General features: G+C 53.7%; 1 protein-coding gene across 2 annotated transcripts; it reads right to left on the minus strand.

Moving 5' to 3' along the window:
* Nucleotides 1–65: 65 nt before the first annotated feature.
* On the minus strand, nt 66–24,926 carry PDE4DIP (phosphodiesterase 4D interacting protein). Of its 2 annotated transcripts, none has more exons than XM_090146106.1 (38): nt 23,146–24,926; nt 20,367–20,486; nt 18,408–18,527; nt 18,083–18,175; nt 17,755–17,970; nt 17,056–17,214; nt 16,609–16,722; nt 16,256–16,393; nt 15,810–15,989; nt 15,354–15,548; nt 14,358–14,504; nt 13,259–13,337; nt 12,627–12,709; nt 12,335–12,451; nt 11,658–11,795; nt 11,206–11,318; nt 10,378–10,505; nt 6,577–6,659; nt 6,321–6,472; nt 5,936–6,227; nt 5,690–5,852; nt 5,468–5,587; nt 4,929–5,388; nt 4,517–4,752; nt 4,281–4,332; nt 3,851–4,068; nt 3,578–3,754; nt 2,956–3,150; nt 2,683–2,814; nt 2,459–2,578; nt 2,209–2,386; nt 2,016–2,140; nt 1,804–1,902; nt 1,503–1,681; nt 1,151–1,288; nt 940–1,078; nt 798–844; nt 66–582 (listed from the first exon to the last, which is right to left on the minus strand). In XM_090146106.1, exons 1-38 carry the CDS (start codon nt 24,292–24,294, stop codon nt 550–552), a joined length of 6,627 nt encoding a protein of 2,208 aa, XP_090002232.1. In that variant the 5' UTR covers nt 24,295–24,926; the 3' UTR covers nt 66–549. The 2 variants fall into 2 exon arrangements, with proteins under 2 accessions (XP_090002232.1, XP_090002233.1); XM_090146107.1 differs by having other exon boundaries at nt 5,468–5,584; nt 23,146–24,917.
* Between the last annotated feature and the right edge of the window lie 2,640 nt (nt 24,927–27,566).

Below are 27,566 nucleotides of genomic sequence, written 5' to 3' on the forward strand. Positions count from 1 at the left end.
ACCAGGTCCCTAGGAGGCTACAGGAGGGGGCACAGCTGCAGGGATAGGCGTGCTGCAAACACCAGGACCCGAAGGAAACCTTTATTGGAGACTCTCAGGCCATTGAACAGAACGTGTCATTTCTTACATCTTCCTCCCATGCTGGGGCCTTGACATGCCCAGGGAGGGCCCAGAAACACAGCTCCAATATCTATACCTCTCTCTCTATATATACATACATCCATGAGCGGGGGTGGGTATGCAGTAAGGTTACACATGAGACCAAGTCCCAGGGCAAGAGGTGCTTGGCCTGGAGGGCCGTGACACCCTGCTCTGAGCACAGTGGGAGGAAGGGGGCAAGCAGTGAAGCATGGGGCAGGCAAAGCCCAAGCCAGCTGCTGCAATACCAAGCAAAGGCGGGTGAAGGGCGCACAACTGTCACAGGTCCCCAAACCCACTAACTGCAATGCCTGGGACAGCGCTAGGCACCCCTGAGCCCTGTCCACTCCAGCCTTCCAGTGTGGGCCATTATGTGGCCAGGGACATTGCTCCCATTGTTCAGCCCGAGACTCACGCAACAGGCAGGGCTTGCTGGGCCTTCACCTGGTAAGAGAGCATGCACAGCAGTGAGGGCTTGGCTGGGACTGTTGTGCGCCAGGGATAGGGATGCAAAGAGCGAGGGCAGTCCACAGGACCCACATCAATGCATCCTGGGTTCACCCCACCCTCTGTTGTCTGCCATCTGAGCCCAGCCCCAGATGAGACCCAGAAACCTTTACCAGGACAAGGGCATACATCCCTGTCCAGGGCAAACTCACCTCCAGGTTTGTCCTGGCCTTGTGCAGCACATTGTGAGTCCTGGTCACTGTGAAGGACAGAGGGACAGAGTCAGCAAGGTTCCTGTGCCACAGGGTGACCCCAGGTACAAGAGTACTGGGCCAGTGCAGCCATGCCACATACACTGGCTGACTATGAACTGCTCCATGCTGTCCTTGAGCTGGGCCATGCTGTGGAGCTGCTTGGCTGTGCTCTGCAGAGCATCCTCCTTCTTGGAGAGTTGGGCACGCAGTGCCGTGATCTCACTCTGTAATGCCTGCTCCTGGGATGAGACATATGCTGTGAGCAGTGAGCATCCAGCCTGCTCACCCTGCTGGCTCCCCATGGTGCTCACCTTGCCCTGGTGCTGAGCAGGGCCAACGGGCAGCACGGTGCTCCAGAAGGTAGTGAGGAGTGAGGCACACTCCTCCAGGACACGGTGCAGGGTGCTGGCACTGCCCCAGAGATGCCCTGCACCTACACACCCCGGGACCTGTGGGAAAAGGGTGCGGGAGCAGGTGCTGCTGAAGCACCTCCATCCCCCTTCCCTGCTATGGGGACTGTGCTGCAAGGATCCAGCCCTAAATCACCCAGATCAGCACTTGCACCTGGTAGCAGCCTGGTATGCCCACAGCCATGGAACAGATGGAGCACATGGCAGATCCCTGCTTACTGCAGGCCCCCAGCCCATCCTGCCCGCCCTGTACCTCCTTTCCTGCGCTGGACAGCCCGAGTGCTGGACGTGTCAGGCATGTCAACTCTTGGGCCAGCGCCTTCCCCTCCAGGATGTGTTGCTCCAAGGAACGATAGGTGTCCAGGCACCCAACAACATGAGCCCCCACCGGTCCTTTGCTCTTCTTCACCAGAGGGTTGGCCCTACATGGCTCTGTAGGGAAAGCAGAACTGGTGAGGAGCAGTGCTTGCTTCCCCTTGTAGCTCTGCCCTGAGCTCAGCAAGGGTGTCTTGAGTATCTCAGGAGCACTCATGCAGGAGGGCTCAGGTACCTACCAACTGTATGCTGGGGCATCAAAGTGTCAGAGTGTGGTGAAGAAAAGGGAGCTGCTGAGCTGGTGCCAACATCCCGCACGGGAGGAGATGGGAAGCAGCCTGGAACAAGATCCAACTGAGCCCTGCAGATGGCTGTGGGTGCTGGGGTTTCCCTCCCTCCCTGCATTCCAAGGCCAGGAGCAGGGCTGCTGAGCTGGGCACAGTGCTGGTACCTGCACGGGGCTCAGTGGCAGGGCTGGGAAGACTCTCATAGACATGCAGCTCCGTACGCAGGGCCTGCAGGAGCAGGCGGTGCTCCTCACACTGCTGCTGCAGGAGCGTCACTGTGTGCTGCAGCCTGCACAGAGGTGACATGTAGGTCCAGAGCCAGCCACAATGCCCAGCCCTGCCATTCCCAGACCTCACCTGTTATTGTCCTCCTGCAGAGAGAGCCTCTCATCCCGCAGCTGCCGGATGCTCTCCTGGTGCTTGGTGAGCTCCTCTGCCAGCCTCCGATGCTCCCCACGCCGCTGGCCCAGCTCGGCCTCTGCCTCCCGCACTCGTGAGCAAGCAGCCAGGAGGGCCTCTTGCACCCGTGCCAGCTCTGGAGACACAGAGATGTCAGTGTCACCCTGCTCAGCAATTCCCCTCTAAGACACAGGTGGCCCAGCCCTACCTCGAGAGAATTGGTCACACTGCAGCCTCAGGGTCCGGTTGTCCTCACGCAGTGCCCGGTTCTCCCCGCTCAGCTGCAGCCCCAGCTCCGGCCCTTGAGCATAAATGTCGCTGGGCAAACCTGCAGTGGGGGACAAGTGCTGAGCCCCTTTCACCAGCACCATGACATGCAGAAGGTGAGCACCTGGGGAGCATGGCCTCCAGTGGCCCCATGCAGTGTCGTACCGCTAGCCTTGCTGGTGGAGGCCAGGCGGCGTTCGAGCTGCTCCCGGAGCCGGTCATTGGTGCAGATGGACTCCTCCAGGCGCTGGCGCAGACTGCGGATCTCCACCAGGTGCTCCTCTAGCAGTTCTGCCCCTGCACACCCACAAACACGTCTTCGTGACAGCCACATTGCCCACCCCACACCATGCCCACCACCTGCTCCCCCTGCCCTGAACCTTCTGGGGTTGAGTCTCCCCAGCAGTGATGCCCCCAGGCTCCCAACACACCTCATACCTGTTAGCTTCTGGCTGCTTGGGCACCCTGATGGCAGTGCCCCATAAAGCTGGCCAGCAGCTGGCATGTCCCAGAGGGCAGGGGGCTTGGATAAGCTCTGCAGAGCCCCGTGCTGGCACACTGATGCTGCTGGCTTGCTGCCCTCTCCAAAGGGGCCCAGCAAGGCTGTGGGCTTTGCTGTTGGCAGCGTCGCATCTGCATACACAGGGCAAAGTGGTGAGGAGGAGGAGAACAAAGGGCAGAAAGGAAGAACTGGGATGACAAACCCTCTCGCCACATGCTTCTTGTTGTGCCTATCAGTGCAGCCCACTGTCTCCCATTCACCCCAAGGAGCAGAGGCTCTCCCAGAGTGCGCTGACTGCATGACACAAGTTGGGAAGCCTCAGCCCCTCTTCTACCCAATGGCTACCCAAAGCAGCCTTTTCCAAGGGGTGTTCATCCCACCCACCCTTTCTTCTGTACAAAAGGATCCACATGTCCCCATCATCCCCCTGCAAGAGCACTGAGACTTGGGGAGAAGGAGGAAGGCCAGGGAAGGACATTCAGTCTGGGGGCCAGGGGCCACACAGCACGATATAGCAGGGCAGACAGGACCATGCCCCTGCCAGGGGTGCACGCTCACTTTCTCCCAGCTGCCTCTGGAGCACTTGCAGCTCCTGTTGTGCCTTGGCCAGGGAGCAAGCATGGGTCCCGCAGCAGCCCAGGGACACAGGGAGCCCAGTGGGCAGGAAGGAGTGAGTGGGTGTCAGTGCTGGCAGGGGGGCACTGTTGGATTTGGACAAGGAGTCAAAGTGGAGGCCTGGAGACAGGAGAGAGATGAAGAGAGGTGTTAGCGTTGGGCTCTGTGCTGCAGCCATGCACTGCAGAGGGGCTGCATGCCCCCAGCTCCTGGTACCTGAGAGTCGGGCGGGTTCCTCGGGGCACTGGCTGCACTCACTGGCTGCTTCCCCATCAGAGCAGGGCTCCAGAACATCAGACACAAAGGAGGCGCTGGTAGCAGAGCGGGACGACTCAGAAGGTGGGTGACTGCTGCCTGGGGACTCACATCGCTCCTGCAACTTCGCCTCCAGTCTCTCAATCACCTTCTCCTTCTCCTGGAGCTCCCGGCTGAGCCTGCAGAGACAGCCCATCAGCGAGGTTGGTGACCCTGCACAGCTGTTCCCTGCTGTGCCATGTCCACCATAGCATCACACTGTAGTGCAGGGTCACAAGATGCCAAGTCCAGGAGAGCAGTGGCATCCCCAGCACAGCCACTCAGAGCACTATGGACCCCCATCCCAAAAGCAGCGATGACCCCCAGGGTGTCCCTCTGGTAGAGGGTGTACCTCAGTGCCAGGAGCTCATGGCTAGATTTATCCTCCCCATCCTGTCGATCCCCTGAAAAAAAACAAGAACAATCAAAGAGGAACTGGTTAGTGTCCTCTCAGAACAAACAGTACAGCCCACAGCAGTGCAGGTAGCCCCCATGTCCAAACAGTTCCAGCTCACAGCAGCACCCATCGGATCATCCCTTCCCGTTCCCCCTGCCCCCACACCACCCAGTGCCCCCCGAGGCACTTACTGGTGCCCAGCTTATCACTGAGCCTCTCAGCCAGCTGCCTGCCTTGGGCCAGCTGCTCCCGGAAGCCCTGGCCCAGGTAGTAGTCAATGTCGGTGCCGCGAAGGAGCTCCTCAAAGGAGCGCAGGGCATCATGCAGGTGCTGGGCCAGGCTGCGGCTCACTCCACGGCCCTCACGCAGCGTTTGCCGCAGGTGGGAGAGCTCCCGGGCCTGGGCTTGGATCAGCGAGTTGTATTTCCTGTAGGGTTGGGAAGGAAGGGGTACCCAGAGCTGCCTATATTACATAGCATGGACAGGTGCCACGGATGCATGCACACCATCCAGCCCTGGGGCTCTGCAAGCAACCACTTCAGGCAACCCCTGCAATCTCCCATAGCCCCCCCATCCATCCCAAGACACATGCCCATGCCATACCCTGGCCAAGTAGCAGACTGCAGTTCCTTGGGGAAGCCCCCCCCGGGCTTGGCAGGAGGCAGCTGTGCCTCAAGGAGTGCGACACGGTGCACCAGGTGCTCCAGGTCGCGCTGTGGGCACAGGGTGCCATAGCTGTCTGACTGCCAGCCCTCGTCCTCATCAGTGAGGCTGTGGGGCGGCGATACCGGCACGGTGGGGCACAGTGGGGGCCGCTCGGTGCCCGAGGTGTAGCCACTGGTGACAGAGATGGAGCGGGCACGGCGCTGCAGGCTCTGGATCACCTTGTTGGCATTGAGCAGCTGTGCCTTAAGGTCCTGGATGTGCTGGCGCAGGGCTCCCACATCTGGCTGGGCCACAGCCTTCAGAGCAGCCTTGCCCACCCTGGGCACCCCTGAGCGGCGTGGGAAGCCCAGCTCCTCACCAAGGCTGGGCTCGCTGAACACATCTGGCTCCTCACACTCTGCAGAGGGGACAGTATCACTTCTCTGTGCCAGGTAGGCAAGGCACAAGGACCCCCCAGTACTCCTAGCTCTCCTTACCAGGGCTGGTGGTCTCATCACGGTCAGCTTCAGTCTCACTCCGCCCACATGTCTCATAGCCCAAGTCCTGGAAGTCCACTTGCACGTGCTTGCTGAGCTGCTGGGCATGGGGCTCACCTGCTGGGCATCACCCCACCAGCTCAGGGACCCCCTGCAGGTTGGATACATGCACAGGGCACACCAAGCTGGGCATACATCCCACCCACCCACCCCTCCACTCACGGAGCAGGACGTGGTACTTCTCCAGCTGCTCAGCCTGCACCCGGACCATGGCCTCAGAGGCAGCCAGCTTGTCCTGCAGCTCCTGGCACTGTTTCTGTGCCACCTGCGAGTGCAACTCCACACCCAGCCCTGGCCAGCTTCCACAGGGCACCATGCCCTCCACCTGCCAGAGGGGAGATAGGACTGTGAGCCCCCAGCACTGCTCCATTCCTGTCCCCATCCCAATCCCATGGCAGCAGCACTCACATGGCTTCCATCCCCTCCACCTGGGCTGCTGGGGCACAGTCTCTTGGGTGCACCATCCTGGCACCGTGCCTCTAGTGCAGGGCGCTTGGTGGGCACAGCTCCCCTCTCTGCCAGCAGCCCCTGGCCATCCCCAAGGACACTGCGGCCCTTCCGCTGCATCCTGCAGGGCTCTGGTGATGGAGGGTTGCCCAGCCCAGCCTCCTCCTGTTCCCCACTCTCCAGCAGCGATGTGGCTTCACCCATCCTCTCCTTCAGCTCCGCGTTCTCCAGGCACAGGCTCAGCATCGCCTTCCTGGGGGGCATGTGGTGCTGTGAAGGGCAGGCAGCAGCCAGGACGTGGGGTGCCCCTTGCCCACCCACCAGCTCCCACATCCCAGGCTCTTGCCTGATGTGAGACACGGAGGAGAAGCCTGCTTCCTCCAGCTGCGCCTTCAGCTCCCGCAGCTCCTCTTCTGCCCGTAGCTCCTGCTCTGCCAGGGCAGGGGCTGTGCTCTTCTTCTCAGTGCCTCTGCTTTCCTTAGGAGCCCGGGAGCCAGTCTGGAGGAACAAAGGCAGATGGAGACATTTTCAAAGGGACCGGACAGCAGCACAACACCTGGCTCTACAACCCCTGTTGCCCATGCCATGCTGCCCATGCTTACCTGCTGGGTCACGGTGCCATGAGCCACCTCTTCCTTAGTGCTGGTAAAGTCAGCATCGTCAACTTCTGTCCCTGCAGCCTGACCTAAGAGACAGCAAGGTGCTCAGACCAGTGGCAAGAGCAGTGCTGCCACTGTCCACATGTCCCAAGCAATACCATGGCAACACCATGGGCAGCCCTTGGGCAGATGCCTGCTCTTGCACATGCCTGGTGCTGGGGCACTCCAGCAGGACGAAGGACTCTCTTCCATCCCTGTGATCTGTCATTCCCTTCATGATGGAGCTCCCACTCAGCACCACGTGCTGTCACAAGGGAGGGGACCGTCCCAGCAATACAACCCATCCCATCCCATCTCATCTCATTCCCCCAGTCACCGCTTCTTCAGCACCTTGAGCTCACTGCATCAACACACATGTGCATGACCCACTCGCTCTGCAATGATATCCTCAGCTACGGCCACCAGCAGCAGCACCTGATGGGCAGGAAGTCTCACTAGCACTGCCCTGAACTACTTCGTGCAACTGCCCACCCAGGGGAGTGCACTGCCCACCCCACCTCAGCATCACTACTAAGCATACCACTGGGTTCTTTGTGCGACATGTACTGGCCTTGCAAAGCTACAGCACAATCATAAGGTCACTTGTGTCCCATATCCTAGCACACAGAGGCAGGAACACACAGAAATGTGCACAGGGGGCTGGGGGCCATCCTGCCCCACCAATTCAGGCAGTGGGTACACTTTTCTGTTTGTTCCCAGTGCCTTATTGCGTGAGCCCACTCCCTCGCAGTCCTCCCACCCAGTTGCAGGGCCCAGCCTGCTCTACTGGATGGGGATGGTTCAGGGCAGTGATATCCCTCCCCAGGGAGATAAGAGCCTGGACAGTTCGCACAGCCATGCAGAGCCAGGTTCTGCAGCCCCACCAAGACCTGCAGAAGCCACAGCCACTCAGCCTGCAGGCAAACCCATGCTATCAGGGCTGAAGCTCCCATACTGAGGGAGCTGAGCATAGATAAGGGACACAGAGGAGATGTAAAATCTCACAAACGAAGGAGAAACCAGCAGGAAAGCATATAGTTACTAGAACATATAGTTACTAGAACAAGAGCTGAGGACCAGCCAGGAATACACCTTGCAGCAGGGATGCACAGCACCCTGTGTACCCCAGCTCCTGAACAGTGGCACAATCAAGAGACCCATTTGTGAAAAGCAACTGCCAGGAGGTTGCTAAATAAAGAAATAAGCAAACAAGCAAATCAGGAGCGATTCCCAGCCTGGGCAGACAGTGCCCCACGTGGCAGAGTACATTCAACAAGAAGAGGTACTGACAGCCACCCTTAAAGTGGCATCCAGCTCAGCCAAAGCACAGCCCTGTGACCCCTCAGGGACACAAAGCCAGCAGATGCCAAGCCACCCAGTGCAGTGCCTGCAGACTTGTGCACAGCGTGGGGACTTGTGCACAGCTCCTGGGCTGCTGGCTGTGCTGGAGCAGGAGGAGCACCTGCACAGGGCTTTACAGGCAGAGAAGCAAGGCAGAGTGGCTCACAGCCAGCATAGATGCCTTAGGGACATGGGAATATCACCTCTGCCAGCACTTGGCACACTGCTCCTCCCTGCAGTTCTCAGCTGAGAGCACAAATCTCAAATGAGGAGAAAAAAAGGGGGGGAAAGGGGAGCGGGGAAAGGGAAGGGAAATAAGAAAGGGAGACACATGCTGACAAAAGCAGAGAAGCACGTGCACCAAGTGTTTGACCACTCCACAGAACCAGGAGCACCCCAGGGTGCAAATTCAGGGCTCCCCAGCACTCCATGTAGCATTTGTAAAGGGGACAAGAGATGCACCCTGAGCTTTGTATGTCACAGACTCCTGTACTTGAAGGAAAGGTTACTGGCTGCAGGACTTGCCCACAGCATTGGCTGCAGTGGAAATCTTCACATCCTTAGGAACAGGGGGTGAGAAACAAGTCTCCAAAGAGACTGAGAAAGGAAAGACCTCCACAAAAGGTGTGACACAGCACAAAGCACTGCACAGCTCAAAAGGGTGTTCTTAGGCATGGGTTTCTCAAGCTGGTCCTTCTGCAGGGCAGAATAGTGAACAGACAGGAATACAAAGGATAAAGCAAAGCCCTAAGGAACACAGTAGAAAACCTGGGACAACTCTGCTTTAGAGTGATCCCTCTGCATCACTTAACATCAATGATGGTAGCAAGGACAGATCTGCAACAAAACACAAGCACAACAAGAGCTGGGAGCTGCCAGGGCACCAGCCGAGGCCAAGAAGCCTGCACTGGGCCCTGGGCTCCAAGAGACAGGCAGGCAGCAGAACCAGGACAAAGGAGGGAAGATGGAAAGATAAGGAAAAGGACTTAAAAGCTTCTACAAAGCGAGTGGCAGAAGGAGAAAGAGATGATCCTACAGAGAGAACTGAGAGGAAGAGAGTGAGATGAAGCAAGAAAAGCAAGGCTAACCAGGTACCAGAGCTGCCCAGCAGCACCAGCTATGACCCCTCAGGCCACACGAGGACAGATGAACTCACCATGCAGTTAGGTGTAGCCCCAGAGGGGTGCTAACCTGCTGCATGTGAAGGGAGAGCTGTCCTGTCTCCTATCCCTGGCTGAGCCAGGGAAGACTTCAGCAGAGGTGCAAGGTATGAGTTGCACATTGTGTGAAGCAGTCACAAGGAGATGTACAGCAGAGAGGTTACAGGTCCAGAAAGCAGAGCCCAGCAAGATGGGGCTCTTCTGCTCCACGTTCAGCTTCCCCAGCAAACAGAAAAAGATGTCCAGAAGTACAAATTTTGCTCCTGGCACTTTGGAAAGTGATTTGACATGAGGAAGCCAACTCAAACACTTGGGAAATGCTGGACATTGGAAACATTTCAGTTCTTACACCAGCCCCAATACTCCTAGGAGAGGTGAAAGTTGGCACCACTATGTACAATTTCTAGGACTAGTGCACTTTGTCCCTAGCAAAGCAGAGGAAGGCCTGGTCCAGTGGGCATGTGGAGCCTATGCATGAGATGTGCATGTTACAGACAGGAGCAGACGCAGCCCAGGCTCTTACAGCAGGGAGAAAGCTTTCCTGCAAAGGCACTTACAAGCCAGACTGTGGCAACTTACAATCAGGGGGAAAAACAAATTAAAAAATAAAAAATAATAAAAAAAAAATCAGTGAAATCAATGCTGGAGTAGGATTCGGTTTGAATGTAACAACTAATTGTTGGTTCTACAGTCAAAGAGACTTGTGGAAGAAACCCTATGCAAGTGCCATCAGGTCTTGCAGCCCTTCTCAAATTCTGTCTCTGGAACCCGTATCTCCAAACACTCCTTTCGTGCCAGTAGCCATCAACCCAAGAGGGTGATGTCACTGGGTAGAAAAGCAGGGAGGGAATACAAAAATTCACACTCATGCACTTGGGAGATGAGAGAGAACATTTGGTGTTTCCTTCAGAGAAAAGGAATCTTTATTTGGCCCATGGGGTAGGGAAAAGGGAAATGGAAGGAAATCAACTAAAATGGAATGATCTGAATGTGCAAATACATCAGTGGGCACCGGGGTGAGTCAGACAGGAACATACATGAGACACAGGTGAATTGCACTGATCGCCATTTCCAAAGCAGCTCAAAAATAAAACAAAAAACCCTGCACCGGTTCTATCGTACCATTACTAAGTACCAAAGCAACCCTCCCAGAGTCAGTGAGACAGGCTCGCTCTGTTAGTGAACCATTTCCGTGGCAGGCGGGCGAGCGCTAGTGCTCAGAAGGCATGCTGGGGTAGGATTCTCACACGCTCCTGTTCCCCACCTCCTATGGGGCCCTGTGTCTCCAGCCTGCTCAAACGCTCCAAGCTTCTTCCAAGAGCTTCTTCCAGCTGTCCCCGGAGCTCTTGGACCCCTTCCAGCTCCACCTGCAGAGTGCAGTCTCTTGCAGCGCTAAGCAGACACACCACACAAAAAGGAACAGGGTTAGATAGGTGCAGCAAGTGCACACCAAATTGGCTCCTCCATCCAGGACTTCCACTTCCCCCAGGTACAGGCCCTGCACACTCCCATAGGTGGCTCAGACACCTCTTGCCTCCCCAGAGCACAGCCATCCCCAAAAAAGGCTCCAGCCCATGGTAGGGTACCCCTAGTAACAGCTGTTCTTCAGTACTTACCAAAGTACTTCATGTACGTGCTCTCTTGCTGTCAGGTAGCTCAAATATCCCAGAGGCTGCAGCCCCATGAAGGGCAGGGGATTAGCATGGAGGACAAAGAATGCAGTGATATGCCACTGTGGGACAGCCTCCTAGATAAGAGCCTGGACAGATCTTTATCAACCCAGCAGTTGGTGAGGAATTTGGCAGGGTGAAAACAGCAGCCTCTGAAAGGTAGCCATATGCGGGTGGGAAACTGAGCAGGGAGTGAGTAAGCCAAGGAACAGGGATGGAAATCCCAGGGCTTGAACAAGAGACAGCAATGGGAGGAGGTTATATATCATTTAAAGCTGCCAATGCAATCTCTTTAAGGGAAAAAGGCAGCCTAAGATCTGGACTCCTAAAACAATCATTGCTTCAGGGGTTGCCCCACTGGCCCACACACACAAATCCTGGCAACAAGTAGGGCAGCATGGAGTCGAGGCAGCTTTACTTACCTGTCTGGGTGTGTGTGAAACTTTACCAGGCTGCTGTAGAGCTGCCTCTCTGCCTGGAGAGCCTCATTTAGCCGATTCCTCTCAGCCACCAGCCCTTCCAGCATCAGTAACAACTGGTTAAAGGGAACAGACAAGATGTAACACCCAGATAAATCAAAGGAGGCATCTGGCTGCTTGGGGATATGGTGGTTTTCCCTTCCAGATGCACCAACCCCTCTTTTGCTTGTTCTGAAGCAATTGAGTATTGCCAGCCCTGGACACCACTACCCAAAAGTCTATGTTCTTGAGACAAACATCAAAGGGAACCAATGCTTTCTATTCTGTCTATTATATGCAGCCAGCTCTGAAGAACATGCACACCTCAGCATATCCAACAGCTGAGAATAAAGCATTGCAACTGAGCACCAGATAAAACACAAATACATTCAAACTTGCTCTGCAGGACACACTACCTGCTGCCTTCTGTTTCCAGTAGCCTCTTGTCCTCTCGACTCTGCTACGGCCACTTTCTCACGAAGTACCAGCACTTCTTGTGTCAGTCTTTCCACTGCCGGAATTTCTTCAGGATCTACCAGCTGCATCTGCAGATCCTGAAAAGCAAGAGGCAGGAGGGATCTGTGGAGAAGGGATCAATAACAAGGGCAGCTGGAAACTTGTGACCCTCCCTGGAATGCAGTTACCAACATATTCCAGTGTTAGAGAAGACCTGGGTCTCCTAAGAAAGAAATGCCAATGCATCCGCATGTACTAACCATAAACAACTGCTTAGAACAAGAATTAAGAAGGAACACAACGTCTGTTTAAAGTGCTCAAGAAAGTTGCAAGCAAGGAACAAAAAGTCTAATAGTGACACTCTCAGGATTTGAGGCCCCTAACTTTCGGCTCAAGACAGAGAGATGTTGGCGAACCAAAAGCAAAATGATACACAAACAGCCATGTTACTCTGAAGAGATTCCTTGCAGTAGTAGAGGTACTTGGTCACAGCTATCACAAGCAGCCTGCAGCTTGGTTTCTGATGTCTTGCCATTCGTTGTAAATGAGTGACCATGAAGGACAGGGTGCAGGGAAAGAAGAGACTCCTCTGCAGCCATCTCAGAAGAAAGTGACCCAGCACAGCATGTTATCTCACCTTGATGAGGTCCTCTTTGATCTGGATGGTTCTGGTCAGAGACTCTATATCAGAAGCCTGCACCTGCAGCTCTTCCTCCTGTGTGGTCACAACAGACTGGAGAGCAGCAAGTTCCCGCTAGGTACAAAAGAGGAGTGTGTGAAAAACCTCAGAAAAGTAAAACCGCACTGCAAGCTGCAGTCCATTTCACTGATGCACACTCATGATGGGGGGGGTCCAAAACCTCTATGAGGGGCAGTCCAAGGGTCTCCTGTAGGCAGGAATACCGCCACAGGCTTCAGCACAAACTCACTCTGCTTTCCCTTTCCTTCTTTGCCATTAGCTCCAGCTCCTCTTTGGCATTAGCAAGATCCTTCTCCATTTCTGTCGCTGATGCTGCAATTGCAAGGACAGTTTGATTACTGCAGTGTTACCATGTGTCAGCTGCTCCCTCTGACTGCAAGATTAGACAGAATCCCTCTCTGAGAAGACCAGTCCACAATGATTACACTCCCCAGCACACTGCCTCTTACTAAACACTCTTCTTCACTTCTTGATTCTTAAACAGCAGCCCAAGATAACAAAAATACTCCAAGTCTCCTGTCTTCACCCTGGCAAAGATGACATGTCCTGGCCTTAGGGCACAACCCAAATCAGTTGCATTATTCTCAACCCTATCTGAACCACAAAGTCAATCCCTTCACTGAACACTACACAACTGCTTGCACTGAAGTTCCTCACTTGAAATCAACCTCTTTCTTTTCCACACACCCACTCCCAAGACATCCATGAACCATCACCCAAAGGAGAGGCACAGCTTTATTTCAAAACACTTGCTCTTGCTCCAAGCTCTTCGTTCTCTAATGGTTTCGTGTAAGTATGCTTGCCCCACAGCAAAAAAAGTCCTGGCCTTGTTTGAGGACCTTGAGAGAAGCTGTTACTCACGTCCTTCTGTCAGGCCGGTGTTGTCCTCCTGTGGGGGTCCAGCAAGGGCTGCAACTCCACAAGCTCTTTGCATTATTTCCTGAAAACACAAAAGCCTCCAGGTTTGCACCTTTACAGGGAACCTCACAGCTTCCCCGGGGCCCTTCAGACTGCAGCAAACCTGCTGGCTACTTTGTCGATGCCTCAAACATGACAAAGCAGTGACAGGAACTAGTCAGACAGTGGGGACAAGACAGTTGCACACAAGATGGAAGCTGTATGTTTGGGCAACAGGGCTCTAGCCTTATTTTATTTGGCAATAAGAGGTTGCCAGCAGCAAACTTCTTTATAGTCAGGATTAAGCAAGTTTCACTCAACTGCAGCAACCACATCTTTCAACTGAGATTCTGCACAGACCTATATCCTCATCCAAAGACCCAGAGGAACTATGGCCCAGAGGAACTATGCAGGTAGGAAAACACAAAGCTTGGCCCAAATATGCATATTGGAAAGTCTCCAGAGCTCATTTTCATCCTGGGAATAGAAGTGAGCCACCTGCTTGCAAACATGTCATCTCACCAATAAACCATTAACAGCTGCTCAAGCAGGAACATGGCTTATGTAGCCTCACAGTTGTGCTCAGCCTCAAAGGGTTTTTTAGCAAAGCTGCTTTAAAAATACCAACCCCAATTGTGGAAGAGACAGTAAACACCCAGCTGGCTCTGCCAAGAATTAGTGAGACCTAAAATTAGCTCCCTTGTCCCTTCCAGTATGTGACAATGTCAGGAGGGGATTACAATACAGTGGCACAGCCCAGCCTAAGGAAGGACTGGGTCAGTGCTGGAAGGTCAGAAGGCGGATTTTTTTCATACTCACTTGTGCTTACTGCCTGATCAAAACAAGAGTGACAATGAGTGACAAAGGCTAGTGGAATCAAGGTCAGAGCATCCAGGCAACATTTCTGCTCCTCAATTTGCTCTGTCACTCCTAAGCCTCTTTCCTAATCCCACTTTCAGTACTACCATTCTCTGTAGCACTCCCCTCTCTCAGTTCCTCCTGTGGCAGTGCACTCCCTCTGGAGCCCCAAGGCCACAAGCAAAACACAGTACATAACTCTTACTTGCACAGGCTGTTGTTTGTCCTGCTTCAGCAGACTGGTACCAGGTGCCTGGATCCCAACAGACTCCTTCCTCAACACATGCTGACGCAAGAGTTGTAACTCGCAATTTCTTTCAGTCAAAGCATGCACCATCTTCTCAGTAGTGGCCTGGTTGAGCAAGAAAAAAAAAAAAAATAGAGCTGTGACCTCAGCTTTCTTAGAGATTACAGGAAAATATCTTGATATTTTTCTGTCACTTGATAATATAAGTGTTCTGCAAACAGTCTGGGAGCTACTGCTCCTGGTCACTCAGTGACTCCAGTGCAGCCCTCTCATTTCTGCTTGCCAGATAGCCACAGCCTCTCTACCTATCTACCTACAGAGGAACAAGTCCCTCAGTTTCCCTCACCCCTTTCAGAAGAAAAAAAAAAAAAAAAAAAAGCAAGAGAGACAAGAGGAGAGAGTTTGGCTTTTCAGCCTCCTCTTTTTTATGAAAGGAAACTTGATGTAACGTATCTCAGTTAACACTGAATTGTATCCAGTGTGCAAGAGCAGGCAGAGCAGGAATTGTGGCATTACATATCCAGGATCCTGCAGCAGTTTGACTGAAGTGTATGTTGCAATGCAATGAGCAGAGTTTTCTCAGAGTTCTGATCTACACCAGAAACAGCTGAATCTTTCCTTCCGGTCTGTAACACAGACCTACACGAGTAGCAACCCCACCCATGGTCCCTCCACTGCCTCAAGACTGAGAACATGGATACCCAGGAGGATCCCCACCTCCTTCCTCATCACACACAAACACTGACAAGCCACTCAGTGACAGGGATCTGACAGCTAAACACTGCTACAAGTGCTCCTATCATTACGTGACCAACCTAAAAGCAGCTTGGTGGTTCTCCAGCACTCAGCAGCTCCAACAGACATCAACAGCGTCAGAGAGCTTCTTCAATATGCATAACATGAGGCAGAATCATCCACCCCAGTGTCCCCACTGCAGCACTGCACACAACTCACTTTGCTCCACTGCTCCTTGGTGCTCATGGCCTGCAGCAGCTCCCGGATTTCAGCATCATGCTCCATAGCTTGACGGTTCCTGTCACTGAGAAGCTCCTGCAGCATTTTTTCCTTACGCTGAAGACGTAAGCACAGCTCCTCTGCTACCTCACTCTGTCCTGGGCCCAGCTTGCACAGCAGAGTTGCCGTGAGCTCCTAAACAAAAGGAGAGAAAGGGAGAGATGGAGAGACACTGCTATGAACTACAATCTGATCAGGGAGAAACAGCTCTTCAGTCCAGATGGAGCCAAGACGACAATGTTTAAGAAAGCACAGGTATTCGCATGTGCTGAAAGCAGCCAGTTTCCATGGCCCTAGAAACCACTTAGCAATAGACAGCCAAGAAGCTCTGGCCTTGGACCACTCTCTCTGCAGACAACCTCGCTAAATGCTTGAGAGTCTAAGTGAAGGCCTTACCTCCACTTCCTTGTTTCTGTCATGCAGGCAAGTCTGCAGCTGCTGGATGATCCCCTCCTGCTCCTTCTGCCTGCTGCAGGATTTGGCCTCGATCTCCTCCTTGAGCCAGCGGAGATTTTCACAGGTTGCTGACATTTGCTCTAGTTCCAATGTTTTAGCTTTCAAGAGGCTCTCCAGGCTCTAAGGACAAATAGAAGGAGCTCAATCAGGGCAGGGACTTTACCCTGAACAAAGATACATCTCCATCCTTTCCAGGCACCATTTTCACCTCCACATCCAGACCAAAAACACAAGAGCCCCAGGAACCTGCCCAGCACACAGGGACAGAGGAAGCCAACACCCCACAACTGCTCTCCCTGACAAAAGACTGAGCATTCACATGAAGCTTTGCCTTGCTCCACATTGCAGCCAGTCTGGATTTGACACACCCAGGTACAGAGACTCACATGAATGGTGGCCTCATTGCTGGACAGGACGTTGCGCAGCCTCTCCAGGTCACCTCCACGCTCCTTTATTGAGAGACGGAGCTGTTGAAGCTCTTGTTCTTTCTCCTCTAGGGCACAGAACTTCTCATCTACTGCTCTCTAGAATGAGAAGTGCAAAATACTCAGAGTGGGATAGAAAGGCTCTGCAGCTCACTGTTGTGCATGGAACAGCTCAGCTCTCCCTTCCAGAAGGCTTCTCTGGAAGAATGGGCCGTGAGGAACATGGAGGTCAGCATGGGGCTGTAGTGTTGATGGTAACCCAAAGATAAAGCCACATGAAAAACAGGGATGTGTTACTAGCAGGTTGTGCTCACCTCCAGTGCAGCATCCCTGTCGCTGACTCTCTGCTGCAGTTTCTCCAGCATGGCATCCATGGCTGCAGAGCTCCTGCCCAAGCTTTGCTGGCATTGCAGAAGTTCCCTTGATTCCTAAAGAAGTAGCACACAACCCAGTACAGCTGTTAGTCCAGAAAACCCCTGAACAGGAGATTGTGTATCTGACTTACTCCCTACATTAATGGGAATTAGAACAGCTGCACCGGGTTAACTAGGGCCTGTCAGGTCTCACCATATTGTGAGCTGAGGTGTTTGGACATCTGTATCAATTTCCTTACCTGGGGAACACAGAAGCATCTTTTCCTTTCCCTTCTTTGATAGATATGTATGAAAGCTACAGACCAGTTTCTGCATCTCCAAATACCAAAGGAGCAGGAGCAGTGGTCCTGGCTAGTTATGCTAAGTTTGAGTCTTTCTGAATCTCACCTGCAGAAGCTGTTCTTTGCGAGCCAGGTGCTGACTCAAACACTGAACTCTCTGTTCTTGGGCCTGCAGCTCATGGCACTTTTCCCATTCCACAGCCTGGATCTGCTGAGCCTTGTCCTGCAGCTCTGCTTGCAGCTGCTGTACCACAGCACGCAGCTCCTGTGAAAGAAAAGCACACACCTTGGCATTCAGTCCCCATCAGACCTTTAAAGAGTAGCTGAATCTGAAGGAACCAAGAACAAGGACTACCATGAGAGCAGCCAAAAATGCTCTGCAACACCGCAGCTTTCACATCTCAAAATACACTTTCATAGTGAAGTTGGAGTATTTTTCCTTCTCAGGAAATCCATCCAAATGCTTTACCCTAACCACAGGCAGAGCTTTACAATCAGTAACAGCTAACCCACTGCAGTGGCAGATGTTAACTTTCTAACACTGCAAAAAGAAACAGGACATTTGTAACAGCTAGAAGTGTACATGCCACAAAACACCCTCTATCACATGTCTCTGTGGATCCTACAACCCCAGAGAGGAAGCCAAGGAGGCTAAAAATTCTCCATGCCATATTCAAGACAGGGTTAGTCAAGTGTGTCCACACTGGTGTAGGCAGAAGCGATGAATGAGAGCAGAGTATTGACCACACTAATGCTTCTTAACTCTTACAACTGAGGAGACTTCCAGGCTAAATGTGCACCATACCTGGTTGTGTTTCCAGGTTGCCTCTTTCTGCTGCTCTTCCTCATGTACCGTGGTCTCTAGGAGCTGAGCAGCCCTCTTGGCTTCAACCAGCTGATGCTCTTTTTGGCGCTGAGCTCTTTTCAATTTTTGTACCTCCAGCTGTGTGCAGAAAAGTGTGTTCTGAAGATCAAGCAGTGCCACTTGCTGCTCCCGAGATGAAGGTGTGCTCTCTGACATCTGACAAGAGAGAGAAACTGAGAAACTGAATATTCACATCACAAGAGGGATTTAAAAACCAAAATCCCTGCAGCACCAAACCAGATGTATTTCAGGCTTTTCCAGGACATACCTGCAACTGCCCCAGCTGGCTTCTGTGTAACATGTCCTGCAGCTTGGCCATTGTCTCATTTTGCCCTTCAATGACATGATACAGTTCTTCTGTCTGTGAATCAAAGGATGGAAAGCACAGTCACTGGCAAGCCAAGCATAAGCCTTTCCATTCCAAGCCTCCAGCATGGACTATGATACATCAGTGCCACACAACACTAAGAGCTTTGCAGGAACTAATTTAATGAGATTTGGGATGCACAGAAATGGCTTAAGCGTTTATTTTCAATCACAGCTAGCTTCCAGTGAGCACCAACCCACCTGCCCTACCCATCCTCTACTATTACCTCACTCTCCTTGCTCTTCAGGGCCTCATTCAGACTCTGAATTGTATGATCTTGTCTCTGCGATGTTTCTCGTGCGGATTTTAATTCATAATTCAATTCATCCAGCTTTTCCTGTAATAACTGAACACAAAAAGATGTTGGTCTAATGCTATATATAAAACACCATTACTCAAATCCACACAGTCCAGGTATTCACCAGATCAAGACAAACAAGCTACCTTCCAAAGCCCTTAAGCACTGTTTGTGCTGGGTGGAGAGCAGTGAATAAACAAATCTTTCTTTCCTCAATATGACTTTTCCAGTGCTTTTACTCCCTCCAATGCAACTATCACGTGCAGGGTGGAGGTTCCATGTTTGGGTTCACACATCATGCTGCCTCCCACATACACTGGGACAGGCTTGCTCAGGCTGCCCAGGACCCTTCCCAATTCCTAGCATGCATGTTCCCTCATGAAGGAAGAGCTACTTCAGCTCAAACACTTCCCAGTAGATCTGAACAACAACAGAAAAGAAAAACAGAAAACAACAACAACCCACCCCACTTGGAGAAGCTATGCATTCTAAAAACTGTTTATGCTGCTTCTGATATCGCCCACAATACTGCAGCTGCATCTTTACCATCCTCCAGCCCCTCTTCTTGCTGCCTCACTCCATCACCCAGGTACTGTTGCAGCAGCTGCTGGTCTACCGGCCGAGGTGATTGCACATTTGAGCCAACTACTGGATTATCCAGCCTCAAGTTCTGGCTTCAGAACAAAGGAATCTAAGGAGTGCCAGCATGCCAGCAACATGGCTACAGAGGGGAACTTCTCACTAGCTCCAGTCTTTGATTTACAACCTGACACACTTCTGCCTTAGACTTTTTTTTTTAACCTAAAGACAGTAACATTATCTGAAATAGTTTTAGGACAGTTCTCTGCTTTCACTAAGTTGTATATGAGCAGTGCAAACTGTTAAGCAACTGCTTATTAGCATTTCTAAACATGTTGCTTGTTGCCATTCTGAGTCGATTTGCATCTGCTTTGGAACTGAATCAAGCCCCAGTTTCATCAGAAGCTGGTGCAGCCACATGATCTCTTCTTGTTATTCATTAGTTTACACACCTGTCATGTTATCTCCACGAGACACTCCCTCTAAACTGCTTAAACACCTCACCTGCATTTACAGAGCCTTGGGCCTGTTCTATTTCTCTGTCAACCTCTGTGGACTGAGCAGATCCAACAGCTTGCAGATGACCACAGATTACAAATAAAGGTTTTGTCACTGTTTTTGTTTGTTTTCTCCCATTTAATCCCTCTGTTTTCCCAGTGGATATAATTTACCTTAGAGTTCAAGAGCATAACCAAGAACATCTACCCCTTGGAACACATTAAATTTGATCTGCTTCAAGACAGCTCAGCTTTCCTAGTAAATAACCCTACAGCCTTAAAAGCTAAGTGAAGATGGGATCCTCCTCTGCATTGATCTCCCTTAAAGCTTGTGGGGAAAAAAAAAAAAAAAGGCAGCAGCTGTCTAAAAAGGCAGGTGTCCTTCTCTCCTGCACCAGGCTCAACTTGTGCAAATCTGAGAGTGAGGGAAATAGCTCTGTTGTACCTCTACTTCACCAGCTCTCACAAGGCTCACCAGGCAATGGAAAGTTCCTTCAAAATGGTTTGCAAAAATAAAATATGTAAAATTTACACAGCAGAGCTGGAGGAAAAAAGAAAAAGCGAATGCTTTTAACTCAAGCGACAGACAGCAGCACTAAGACAGACAGCAGCACTAAGACAGACAGCAGCACTAAGACAGACAGCAGCACTAAGACAGACAGCAGCACTAACATCCACAGGCCAGCAGCTCACACACCCTTGGCTGGAGGGGAGTTGAAGGTGTCTGCCTCTGGAGAGGCCTAAGGGCAGCCTTCAATACTAACTACAACAGACTCATTAGGCATTGAATTTGCTGTTTACAAATGAATACCTGGTTGGTAGCTTCAAATTGCTGGATTTTGCTCTGTGGTTCTGTAGCACACAGATCGGCTGTGCACTCCCTCGATGCAGAATCACTTGGAGCTGGCTTTTGATGTTCATCTTGCAGATTCTGGGGGGAAAGAGAAAAAAAAAAAAAAAAAAAGAGAGAAATGGTTCAAACCTTGCACTGGCTTCTATTCCATTTGGCAGCCCTTGCAGACCTTGCAGTGTGGGCTCAAATGTGCCCCTCAGGGCTTTTGTCTCTCCAAAAAAACACAATGCCCGTGTCTGCCTTCCCTTGGGTGATGGTTGGCACCTAGTTGCCCTCTGCCTGACTTGGCAGAGGTTCCCTGCTGCCCAAGGCTCTGCTGAGGCTGCCTATCACTCCTCACTCCCTTACTGTGAACCCAGCAGCATGTCCGTCTCTAACTGCTGTCTGCAGACTGATGACAGACCTGCTCCCCACACCCAAGAGACAACCCTGAAACCTCCCTCCTTCCTGTTTGCCCTGCTAGCAGCTTCAGATGAACAAAGCCAGCACTGAGCTGAACTCTCTCCTATGTTCTGCCAGACTTTGCCCACAACCTTCCATCCTCCCTCCCAATTACTCTCCTGCCAGGAGCAGGCAGTCACCTCCCTGCTCTGAACTCCTCCATTTGTGCTTCGTGGGGCCCTTCCTCACACCTCCCCATGCTCCAGTGCTGCAGTTCCCTTCAGCCCCACAACCCATAGCAAATTCAGCGCCCCAGCTGAGATTTCACCCATGAGACAAACCCACACACTGAGAATAGGAACAGTACACTTTCTCCTCTACTTCCCCTTCCCCACATTTTCCTCCTCCTTTACCACAGCCACCTCTTGTCAGAAGCAGCACACTTGCTTTTTTTTTTTTTTCCCCTAAATCAGTATTTTAATTGTAAACTTGTCCTCAGTGCCTTCTCTTCAGCTCAGCTCCAGTAATGTCAGCACCCACTAAGTGAAACAAAACACTTCTTTTAAAAACAAGAGCAATAATCCCTGCACTGTCTAAGCCTCACATCTGCACCAAACAGCGGGTAAAAGACTGGCTATGAGAGCACAATGCTTCCCTGGCTGCCAGCACCACGGGCAGTGTAAGAGCGTGCCTGATGAAGGTTTGGCTCAATGGCATTTCCTTGGAGCTGCAGTAGTGAAGGAGGAGCACTGTTGGTATAAAGAAAAATGCCCAAGATTATGGTTATCTAAGGGATTACATGCCGTGGACACTAGATTGCAGCAATAAATGTAAAGCAGGACTGCAGTTTCATAAAGCAATAAGGGAATTGTGATTCTATAAAAAAAACAAAAAACAAAAAAAAAAAATAGAAGCACTGTTCCCTTATGCCACACCCTGTACTCAAGCCATGTACAGTTTGAGTGAGGTCACAGCATAAAATGGGCAGGACAACACCTAGCAGAGGGGATTCTTGGCAGGGACATCAGAGGGCAGAGGCTGAAACTCCCCAAACCCTTTCCAAGAGGAGGGTGAAAAACCCCACACACATAAGCCATAAGCATGTCACACTGACTGCGCCACGTTCTGTTCATACAGAGCCAGTTTTTATACTGTAAATATACCCTTAGCTATGAAAATGAGCAGCCAGCAACACAGCATATAGCAACAGCACCTATACCCTGCTTCACATCTTCATTCACTGGCTGCAAGGGCAACGCTTTTGTGAGGCACATTAGTTTTTAGTGTCCTACATCCCGCCCTAGCAATTTCTTGAGCTGAGCTTTACGGGAAAAGCACAAAGCTCAGGAAAACGCCTGAGCAGATGGGGCAGTAAGCAGCACCCACAGAATAGGAAGCATAATTGAGCACAGCATCAGTTGCCATAGTAATAAACAAGCTTTTTCCTAATCCCTGAGGCTATCTAGAGAATTAGGCAGCACTAAGGCTGCTAATGCGAATGCAATTAGCCTGACATGGATATTCCTGAATTGAAATTGAGTGGGGCCTTCTATTCATTATAGAAAGTGGTGAAGGAGTTACAAGTTCAGCTTTTTGACTGCACCCTAATGACGATTTCATAAAAGCCAGCAGAACAGAGCAATCCAGAGCTGCATGAGGATCACCAACCACATAGCTAATAGGAGCATTCGCTGCCTTTTTGCAACACCTGCCATTAATGGATGAACCTTTTCAAAGGATCAGAAAATAAACCAATTATCTAGAATACCAACCCTAAAGTCATCCCCTGGCACAAATCCACCTGTAAGGAAAACACCTTTTCCTCAGGGCACGAGCCACAGCTCCCTGCACAGAGCAGCACGCTCAGCTGGTCTGAGACCTGATCTGCAGAGCAGGGTGATGGTGGCAGTGTGACAGGCAGGCTCCTGACATCCACCATTACCAGCACACAAAGAAAACACGTTTGCTGGAAAAAAACATGCCCAGGAGCTTAAAACTTTCCCTTTTGTTGTGGGTAAAAGTCAAATCAGCTTCCTAAAGAGAAAGCTATGAAGTGAAACTGGTATTTTCTCAGCAGAAAATGCGAAAGCTTGCAAAGAGCATAGAGCTTGCTAGCACACTGCGTTCACAGAGAGAGGAGCTTCATTTCCCAGAACACAAAGAGGAAACAGATGACAGGAGAACGACAAGGGAGAGAGAGAGAGCACACCTAAAAAGGACTGAGCTGCCTATTCTTAGCCCTTGGCTCAGCTACACGTGGCTATCTGTGTTATCTCAACACAGAAGAATGCCTAATGGTCCCAAGGGCCGAGCAGCAGGACGCCGCTCAATGGAACGGCTGCACAATGACCTCTACCTGTACCCGCAGTGGCATATAATCCTCACAGAGGTCGTCCCACAGCTCTTGTAGTTCAGGAATCTCCAAGGGAAGACCCAGGGGAGCTCTGGAAAAGGATTTTCTGTCTGCATTCAGGAAACCAGAACCAGCATATGCTAAGCCAGCAGAAGCACTTCCATCTGCCAAGTCACGGCTAAGCTTGGGGGGAGGCAAGTTGGACTTCACAGGAATAGGCAGCCTGCTGCCTCGTGGGCTCTGGATGGGTTTGTAGTCTAACCCCTTGATCAAGCTGAGGGCCAGCTCCAGCCTGTTCCCACTCAGTGATGAGCTAGGGGTCATGCGGTCCTCTGCAAAATCGTCGCATTTCCCGTTCCCCTTCACTCCCTTATCCACATCTTCATCCTTCTGCTGCGGAGCGCTGGCCTCCACTGTTGTGTCCAGGGACTCAACAGAGGACGCAGGCGTGCCCTCTTCCATGCTCTCCCCATCCACAGGCCCTCTGGTGCCAGCAGACTCCGCCGGGTCACATACGGATGACTCCTCGTTGCCCATGCTCACTGACCATCGGCTAGACAGCCCGCAGGAGATGCTCCTGGCCACCTTTCGTGGCACTTTGCAAATCGCTTCATAGTCAGCATCGGCCACACGCAGCGCGGCGCAGCCCCGGCACCGCCGCGGGCGGCTGGCAGCTCCCTCTGAAGCATGGCAGCTGTGAGGCTCCAGGCCGTGCTCATCTTGGTCCGTCCAGTATTCGTACCCAGAATAAGCAAAGTCCTCCTGAAGGAGGGCAGCGTACCGCGCGTCAGGCAGGTTAGAAAGGTCCACAGTCCCATCTCCGGCTCTCTCATCCACGCCGGGCTCTTCGTTGTTCCTGCGGTACATGCTTGCGATGCAGAACTTGAGGCGGTCCTTCTCCAGCAGCAACTTCTGCAGGCGCTCGATGGAGAGAGCCTCGATGCGCGCGATGACCGTGTCGAACCTGTAGATGCGGTCCAGCATGAAGGCACACTTGCTGCACGCGAACTCGCCTCTGCCATCGCGGCACAGCTCCCTGCCCAGGACGTGGGAGAGCAGCACCTGGAGGTTGAGCTTGGCCGCCGTGTGGAAGATCCATCGCCGCTGGTTGCCGCACAGCTCGCGGGCGCAGATCCGGCAGGTTTCCTTCATCCTCTCTCCCGACGGCGCCCAACCCTCCCGTCGGGGCTTCTCGAGGAGCCCCCCGAGGCCCGCACCGCTCTCAGCGCATCCCCCGGGCACCGCCTCCCTCAGCCCCACAGCGCAGCCCCCCTTCACAGGGCCACACGCCGGGACTCCCGGCTCTTACACAAACCCGCCACCCCTCGCCTCAGCCCCACCACGCCTGGGCGGCTCCCCTCCTCACAGCCCCCAGCCCTGAGGCCGCCCCTCTCCTCACAGCCTCCCTTTTCTCCTCACAGCCCCCCTTTTCTCCTCACAGCCCCCACCCTGAGGGCATCCCCTCTCTCCTCACAGCCCTCCGACCCCGGGGCTGCCCCTCACCCCGGGCTGCCCCCCCTGCCCCTGGCCCTGCCGCTCCGCCTCCCCCCCGAGGATGCTCCTGCCACGGCAGCGCCCGGCTTCTGGCTCAGATTTCAAGATGGCGGCGGGCGACAGCTCGGCGCTTACGCGACGACCGCGGTGCCTGCCGGGATTTGTAGTCCTTCCGCCCGGAGGGCGCGCATGCGCAGTGCCTGCTGTGGGCGCGCAGGGGGGGCACAGCGCAGTGCCGTCCGCAGCTGCAGTGCGGTGCTGCTCTCAGCCCCAGCGCCGGCAGCGCCTGCCTGCAGTATGGATCCCTGTGTCCTCTCCCGGTCCCATAGAGGACCACGTGCAGGTGGCTCACGCGCTGTCACATGGGCCACCATAGGGCAGATAGGCGCAGGCAGCTGCAGGGCCCCAGGGTGCTCTGCCCACAGCCCAGCGTCCCCAGCACCACACTGCAGCACCAATCCCCAACACTGCAGGGTGGGGACAGCTCCAGCTGTGCCCCACCGACAGCCGCACGCAGCCCCCAGTGCCACACCCACCTGCCCTGCCTCAGCCTTGTCCCGCTGCTGCAGGTCACAGCTCTCAGCCGGCAGCATCTCCTCCATACGGCCCAGCTCCTCCATCCTCCTGCATGCAGAGAACAGCGAGGGATGCTCAGCCCTGGGGTGGCACTGCTGAACCTGGCCGGGGTAGCACCCAGCGCACACCCACCTCTGGGCCGCAGTGTCACAGCCATCTCCGCTCCCGCTGTCCCCCTTTGTCCTCGTCGCCTCTTTCAGCTTGGCCACCAGCTCCTGGCACCGCTGTGCCTCGGCTTTGGCCAGCGCGGTGGCCTGCTCTGCCTCGCTGCGGGCCAGCCTGGCCTCCTGCACGGCACACATCGCTGAGTCCTGTGTGGCCCCACTCCCCCCGACCCCACCACGGCCTGCTGCTCACCTCCTGCAGGAGCTGGATCTTGTTCTCCAGCAGTTCGTACACATGTTCCGACTCCCGCTGCCGCTCCTCATACTGCTGCCGGAGCGCGGCCTCGCTGCGGTTTGTCTGGTTCTCTGCAGCCACCCTGTCAGGCATGGCATGGCACAGCGTCATGGCATGGCACAGCATCACATGGCATGACATAGCATCACATGGCATGGCACAGTGTCATGGAATGGCACAGCATCATGGCATGCACAGCATCATATGGCATGGCACAGCATCATGGCATGGCACAGCATCACATGGCATGGCACAGCATCACATGGATGGCACAGCATCATGGCATGGCACAGCATCACATGGCATGGCACAGCATCACATGGCATGGCACAGCATCACACCACACGGCACAGCATCACACCGCACAGCACCGTGGCATGGCACAATGTCAGATGGCACAGCACAGCATCACACTGCACAGCACAGCATCACACCGCACGGCACAGCACTATGGCATGGCACAATGTCACATGGCACAGCACAGCATGATGGCTCAGCACAGCATCATGGCACAGCACAGCATCACATGGCATGGCACAGTGTCACACAGCATGGCACAATGTTGCATGGCATGGCACAGCACCATGGCACGCACAGCAGGGCCCAGTCCAGTGCTCACCCTCCCCCAGCAGACAGGTGCTGCCCTTTATTTTTGGCCGGTGTCAGGGCTGTAAGCAGAGCCCCACTAGCCATCCCTCTGTGCCTGTCCCAGCGCTCACCAGGTTTTGTCCAGTGCCTGCTGCTTCTCCTGCAGCTCCCGTTTCAGGCTCTCCACCTCCACCTTCAGCTCGATGTTCTGCAGAGCAGGAAGGACGGAGCTGGCACTGTGCGCACACACCCCAAGGCCCTACACCACACCCAGGCCCCACACAGCACCCAGACCTCACACTGCTCCCTGTGCCCATTGAAAGCAGTGGGGGGGCACACCCCTTGCCCCACAGCAGGGTGCTGGGTGCTTTTTGTCCCCATACCGAGCTGGGGACGCCCGCTGTCAGCAGGGACCCATCCACCCAGCACAGCTGTTGCAGCAGTTAGATTGTTTATCATGCTGGCTCCCTGCTGCTGATTTTAGGGGATAGACATGGGGTGTCCCTCATTCCAGGACACAGACATGGGGTGTCCCCCCTGTGTGATGGAGCACGGACACGGGGTGAACCCCACATGACGAGGCACAGGCATGGGGTGTCCATCATGTAACGGGGCACAGGGGTCTCTACCACCAGCAGAGCAGATCCTGTTCTCCCCATCCCATTTCCCTGCTCCGGTCAAAAGCAGTGAGAGGCAAACTCCCCCCAGCCCCACTACTCACTGGGATCCCTGACCCACAGTGACAGCTGTGTGCCCCCATCCCCAAAAGGACAGCATTGGAGTGATATCCCATCCGGCAGCACCTGCCCCATCCCCGTCCCCACGGGCGCGCTCACCCGCCGGTAGACATCGTCCCGGCTGCCCTCTCCCTTCTGCTGCACGCGCTCCTCCAGGAAGTAAATGCGGAGTTTGAGGCTGAAGTTCTCCTTCTTGAGGTCGTTGAGGTGCTGGGACAGCGTGCGGTACCCGTTAGCCATGGCTGGTGCTCCATGGGGGGGGCATCCCGGCACCCCTCACATGGCGGCACCGAGCCCACGGCTCCCTGCCCGCCCGCAGCTCTGGGACGGGTGCCCTCGCCAAGGCCCCTTTCCTATTTTTTCCCCTCCCGGTGCTATTTGTGGGGACAGACAAGTGGTGAAACCCGAGCCCCGGGTGGCCCCCGGACGTCAGCCAGGAGGGCAGTGAGGGGGAGCGCGGTGCCCCACGGGGACGGCACCGGCAATCCCATCCCCTCCTGGGGCCAACAGACGCGTCCCGCAAGCACCCCCCGGCCCCAGCGGCGGTCACCTTCTCGAAGTCCCGCAGGGTCTGCATCTGGGCGAGGGGACCCTCCTCTGAGTCCCTCAGGGGACACGTTTGCACCGCGG

This window comes from Phasianus colchicus, chromosome 9 (assembly GCF_987193195.1).
Source record: "Phasianus colchicus chromosome 9, bPhaCol1.hap1.1, whole genome shotgun sequence".
Taxonomy (NCBI): domain Eukaryota; kingdom Metazoa; phylum Chordata; class Aves; order Galliformes; family Phasianidae; genus Phasianus; species Phasianus colchicus.